Source organism: Colobus angolensis, unplaced genomic scaffold, assembly GCF_000951035.1.
Source record: "Colobus angolensis palliatus isolate OR3802 unplaced genomic scaffold, Cang.pa_1.0 Scaffold126, whole genome shotgun sequence".
Taxonomy (NCBI): domain Eukaryota; kingdom Metazoa; phylum Chordata; class Mammalia; order Primates; family Cercopithecidae; genus Colobus; species Colobus angolensis.
The window spans coordinates 1,004,151-1,010,345 of record NW_012113808.1 but is presented as its reverse complement, the minus strand read 5'-3'; the positions used below and the strand labels follow the sequence as shown (position 1 = coordinate 1,010,345).

General features: G+C 40.3%; 1 protein-coding gene across 1 annotated transcript in view; it reads right to left on the bottom strand.

The window, feature by feature from the left end:
• TTC13 (tetratricopeptide repeat domain 13) overlaps positions 1–6,195 on the bottom strand; it is an 81,029-nt gene that overhangs the window by 37,400 nt on the left and 37,434 nt on the right. Inside the window, exon 9 of the mRNA XM_011933434.1 lies at positions 2,776–2,858. Coding sequence (XP_011788824.1) covers positions 2,776–2,858 — 83 coding nt within the window. The remainder of the gene's footprint in view (positions 1–2,775; positions 2,859–6,195) is intronic.

The following is a 6,195-nucleotide window of genomic DNA, read 5'->3' as shown; positions in this document are numbered from 1 at the left end:
AAAAATAAGACATGGGAAATAGGGAAGGTGATAACCTGGGAAAGAGGCTTTGCTTGTGTTTCACCAGGAGAAAATCAGCTTCCTATTTGGATACCCACTAGACATTTGAAGTTCTACAATGAACCCATCGGAGATGCAAAGAAAAGCGCTTCCACGGAGATGGAAACACCGCAATCGAGCACCATTGACTTGCAGGATGCATCAAGTGGTGATATCAAAAAAACAGATGAAGTCACCACGCACCAAGAAGGTGGAGCTGCCAACCTGGGCACAGTTAAAGAAGCTGACACTGTTAGCTAGAAAAAGCCCAGCTAGCACAAAGGTGACACAAACCTCAGAAAAAATGCTGTTTGCAGCTTTAATGGTTGTATCAATGGTGGTAAGTCTCCCCATGCCTGCAGGAGCAGCTGCAGCTAATTATACCTACTGGGCCTATGTGCCTTTCCCGCCCTTAATTCGGGCAGTCACATGGATGGATAATCCTATTGAAATATATGTTAATAATAGTGTGTGGGTACCTGGTCCCACAGATGATCGTTGCCCTGTCAAACCAGAGGAAGAAGGAATGATGATAAATATTTCCATTGGGTATCGTTATCCTCCCATATGTCTAGGGAAAGCACCAGGATGTTTAATGCCTGCTATCCAAAATTGGTTGGTGGAGGTGCCTACTCTCAATCCCACCTGTAGATTTACTTATCACATGGTAAGACGCCATCTACAGGGAAGAGAAGATAATCTCACTTTAGACATTTCTAAATTAAAAGAACAAATTTTTGAAGCCTCTCAAAGTCATTTAAATATTGTGCCTGGAGCTGAGGCATTAGACCAAGTGGCAAAAAATCTTGATGAATTAAACCCCACAACTTGGATTAAGTCTATTGGAAACTCTACTGTAGTAAATTTTGGAATTATGTGTCTCTGTTTAATCAGTTTATTTTTAGTGTACTGGACCAGTCGGAAAATCCTACGCCAAAATCAAGAGAACGAACAAGCCTTCATCGCCATGGCACATTTATATAAAGGAAAAGGGAGAGAAAATGTTGCGGGAAGTCAGGGACCTTGAACAGAGGCACTGGCTAGAGCCACAACAAAAAAACATAAAGATTTCATGGACATTTTATTAGTTCTCCAAAATTTTATACTTTTGTAATTTCTTATGTCTGTCTTTGATCTCTTAATCCCATCATTTTCTTTGTAAGATGAGGAGGATATATGTCACCTTAGGACCCTGTGATGATTGCCTTAACTGCACAAATTGTTTGTAAGCATGTATGTTTAAACAACATTAAATCTGGGCATCTTGAAAAAAGAACGAGATAACAACGGAGTTCAGGAAACAAGGGAGGTAACCTTGAACTGGCCGCCGGTGAGCCGGACGGAACAGAGCCATATCTTTTCTCCTTTTGCACACAAATAGGAGAGATATTGCTGAATTCTTTTTCTCAGCAAGAAATATCCCTGAGAAGGAGAATGCGCTCTAAGGGTAGGCCTATAAACGACCCCCTTGGAAGCGTGCCGCCTTTCACAGTTGAAGCCGAAGGGATGAAATAAACCCCGGCCTCCTGTAGTGCTCTCAGGCTTATTAGGATGAAGAAATTCCCACCTAATAAATTTTGGTCAGTCAGGTTGTCTGCTCTCAAACCCTATTTCCTGATAAAATGTTATCAATGACTATGCGTGCCCTAAAATTTCATTAGCAATTTTAATTGTAATGTTAACACCATCCTGTAATCTCATCCTGCCTCCACTTGCTCTGTAATATTCTATTACTTTGTAAAGTATGTAATCTCAGTGTCATGATGACAATGGTGATTTTGTAAAAAGAAAAGGGGGAAATGTGGGGAAAAAGAGAGGTCAGCCTGTTACTGTGTTATTATAGATAGAAGTAAGTTTAAGAGACTCCATTTGGCTCTGTATTTGAGATGCTGTTAATCTGTGACTCTACCCCCAATCTTGTCCTTGCTAGAAACATCGCTGTGCTAATCAAGGTTGAAAGGATTTTGGGCTGTAAGGAATGTGTTTTGTTAGGCAAATGTTTCAATCCTGCTTGTGGTTGAAGGTCAGTACCATTCCCTTAAATCTCAGTAAAAGAAAAACATCTGCCTCCTGCCCATCCCTGGGAAAATGTAACATCTCTGTGTATCTGTATGCCTTACTGCTGAATTACTCCCTTATCTTTTTGGTAATAAATACTGAGGGAACTCAGAGACCGGTGCCAGTGTGGGTCCTCTGGAAGCACAGCACTGGCCCCCTGGGGCCTCGCTTTTCTTTCTCTATACTTTGTCTCTGTGTCTTTATTTCTTTTCTCAAGTCTCTCGTTCCACCTAGTGAGAAGCACCCACAGGTGTGGAGGGGCAGGCCACCCCTTCAGTACATTATAATCACAACTTTTCCATCCCTTCATTCTAGGACTTTTCAAAGAGATCATAGGAAATTTACCCTAGTTACTGTCTAAGAAAGTGGCAACAGCACCTATACCCCAACAGCTTATAATGCCACTATTCAAAACAACAACCTTTGAAGGACGAACGTTTTCTAGACCAACACACACACTGAAGTTAAGAGAGAATACTGTGCATCATGACATCCTCTGATACAATTTTTTTCTGCACTCCAGAGAAAATATCAACAAATCTATACATACTTGTGCAATTCAAAATACCCATCTCCTTTGGTTAAGAAATACCATTTCTTTTAAAATATTATGTGAAGCTATCTTGTCTCCCCACTCTTCAGCCTCCCTCCTACCCCAACTGTTATTATTTTACTCACCTATACGCCTGCCCTAGACTTTTATATGCATCAATAAAATCAACTTTCTGCTTCAAAGCTTCTTTGAAGGATTCAATAGCTTCCTGTAAAAAGTGTACAGAAAATTATTTCATTTACATAACTGTTAAAATTGAGTTTCACTTAAATCATAAAAGGATTTAAATATATATCCTACATAGTCTGACAGATTTTCTTTTAAATAGAAGGACTTTAAAAAAAGACAGGCAGAAAATGCAATAAACTATAAGTCAGAAGGATTTGATTTCAGTAAACAAATGCATTACTATGAAAAATACGAGCCTTAAATTTCTCCCCTTCACAATGGGAAATCAGCTTTCCATTTTACCTACTTTATTACTAGCTACTTCATTAAAACTTTGAATACTAATCACTTCACCTTCATATTATTAATATCATATCCTTAATTAATAAAGGCCCTACGACCAAAAGCAAGGCTAACAGCTGTGTGAAATAATTCAAAACGATCATAACTGGCAACATTTAAAATTGAAACGAGAGACAAAAAAGAAAGCCCAATGTGAAACTGTTTATAAAACAAGCAAAAAGGCTCCTAGATTCACCATCTGAAGGATTCCCATGATCTACAAGGAAAAAGAAAAAGTAAAACAAAACAAAACAAAAACCTTAAGTTGGAGGTGTTTGGGGTGAGCTGCCGTCTGCCTAACACCAAGTCTGTGGCTAAGACAGTGAGAACTGCTAAGCAGGCGCTATGCTTTGGGAAGCTGTCCTTGGAAATGCACGGTATACTTGGCTACTGCCTAACTCCCTCTCCATCTATGAAAACTATTAATCAAATGACCCATTCTATTTAAGTAGAAACAACCTAGGCTTAAACCAATGTTAAATGTACTTTTCACTGTGACTCATACACTGCAATAAAAAAATTATGACTATATAGCTTACTAACACTTTTCCTAAGGAAAGACATACTTACTAAAGTTACCTGCTATAAGGCATCATGATCTCTAATAGCTTTAATGCAAAAGACTTGACTTTAGATAATTTTACACATGATTAGATAATTCATAGAAGAAAACTACTGAAGATGTCACATACCTTGCACATGGTAGGCACTCAATAAATATTTAATGATTTGGTAAGGCACACAAAATTGTTTTGCAAAAGCAGTAAAATTCTAATTGCTTTCAAAAAGGCATTCATTCCCTGCACCTTGATTTTCTCTAAAAGGGAGACAGCAGGACAAGAGGGGCTGGCGTGCAAACTCTTCAAAGGCAACAATGGGATGACAATCTACTAATTAAGGACTCCTGCTGAATATCTACAGTTGGGTAGAGAGATGGGAATGGATAAACTTTAACATTTAAGAAATGTTAAAGATCACGTTTAGTTAGGCTTCTTGCCACGGTGTAACCTTGATCTTTTAAGAGTTTACCACTATATTCTTAATTTAGTAAACATGTATTGAGTGCTTACTATGTACCAGAGACAGTGTGAGGTGCAGGGGAGGCAAGGATGAGCCAGTCATTATCTCTGTCCTCTAAGAATGGAGTCTAGTTAGAAAGCCAATTGTGTCACCAGGTTATCGGAATACAAATTAAGAGCTACAATAGAGATATAAGTAAGTCTCTGAGAATGAAGAGAAAGAAACCACTAACTGAGCCTGGGGTAACAGAACAGGCTTCAGGGAGGAAGTGACAATTGAGTGGGTCTTGGAGAATGAAAAGGAATTTGGTAAAGAAAGAGGGCATTTTGGAGAGGGGAAATAGTACTGTACAGTGGCATAGATCACTCAGAAATGGTGGAAAATTTAGTGAGGCAGGAGTGCAGGGTGCATGGGTGGGTGCAGGGGAGAGGGAAAAGATGGGAGACCAGGCTAATGTGGAAAGCTGGGCCAGGAAAGGAAGGGCCTCCTGGGCCAAACTGTGCAGGCAGTGAGGACTAGGGGGCTTCACACAGGTGCATGACCTCAGGAAATGTACTTTTTAGAGAGGATTACTACTAGCAGCAACAAAGACAGACTAGGGAGGGAAGAGAATGGAGACAGGGAGCCAAATGAGGGAGTTGCTGCAGTAGTTGGAGCAAGAGATAATGAAAGCTCAAACTAAGAAACTGTCTCTGAGGAGAGAAAAGAAGGGTCAACCTCAGGAGACATTTTGAAAGGCAAACTACAACAGAGTTTGGTGGCTGCCTGGGTATGGGAGATGAGGGAGAAGAAAGGGTAGGAAGCTTTTAAGCTGAAGAGCTCGGGTGGGTGGCGAGAGCATTAACCAAGGAAGGAAGTACAGGAGAAAGGGCAGCTGCAGGTGGGGATGGGGTGGGGCAGGAGGGAATAACGAGCCCTTCGGGGCGTGTTAAGTCTGGAGTGCTTGTGGACAGCTAGGTGGAGACGCCCAGGGGGCTGCCCACTCCACTTACAGCATGCTTGGACGCCACAGTTCTTCAAAGTCTGATTTCTCTTCAGCTTTTAAGAGTCTTTGGTTTCAGGGTTCCTGTCTAATCACTGCACAGCTCTCTACCTCATTCTGCCAAAGAGGGGACATAGTAGAATCAAGATTTTAAGGCGTTGGGAACAAAGAAACTACGTTTGAATGAATCAATCTCTAAGCATATGAACTGGCTCTGAATTAATTTGCTTGGCAAATGCCATCCCACCATTTTCAGTCCCCATCTTTCTTACTAGTTGACAGGCAACCACCACCCTAGGGCTGTTCCTTGTTAACTAAGAGAACACTCTCAGAAAACTCTCAAAGTGAAGGCTGATGGTGCTTGGGACACATGGTTTGTGAAATATCCTTACAACATAAATAAAACAATGGGATTCAATAGAAAAGCTTTTGTTGTTTCCCTAGGAAGATCCAAAATGCCTGATATAACCCCTGAATTGAATAGTCATAAAATTTGTAATATTGCCTAATATACTTCTAACATATTACATCATATAGTAAATAAGCAATCACCTACTTAATTTTTAAATTGCTGTTGGCCAAGAGAGACCACCTTTAGGATATAAAAATAGCTCAAACTTATTGGTCCATTTAATACTTGTCTCTAAGGTTAACAAGAGAAACAAAAAAATCTAAACAAAGTTCATTTATTAATTCAGCCATTTCACTATGAACTCAGTTTTCCGATCTGTGTAACAGGGACACCCTCCACTCCTTCTATACCTCACGGGGATGCCGTTGAGATGAAGGAGACAGTAAGTAACCACTCTAACCTCCTCAGACAGCAGATCTATAAAAACGCAAAGTAAGAGTTCCCATCTATTATACTTGCTGATGCTGTGCTTATGAGCATGGTGAAAAGGACAGAGCACCAAATAACTTGGTAGGACTAGTTTGCTGAGAGGCTTCTAACGCTGAAAATGAAAGCGCTGTTTCTAGGTTCTTATCACGCAGATCTAAAGCAAATCAAACTGAATTTCAGTTCGTGTGCAAT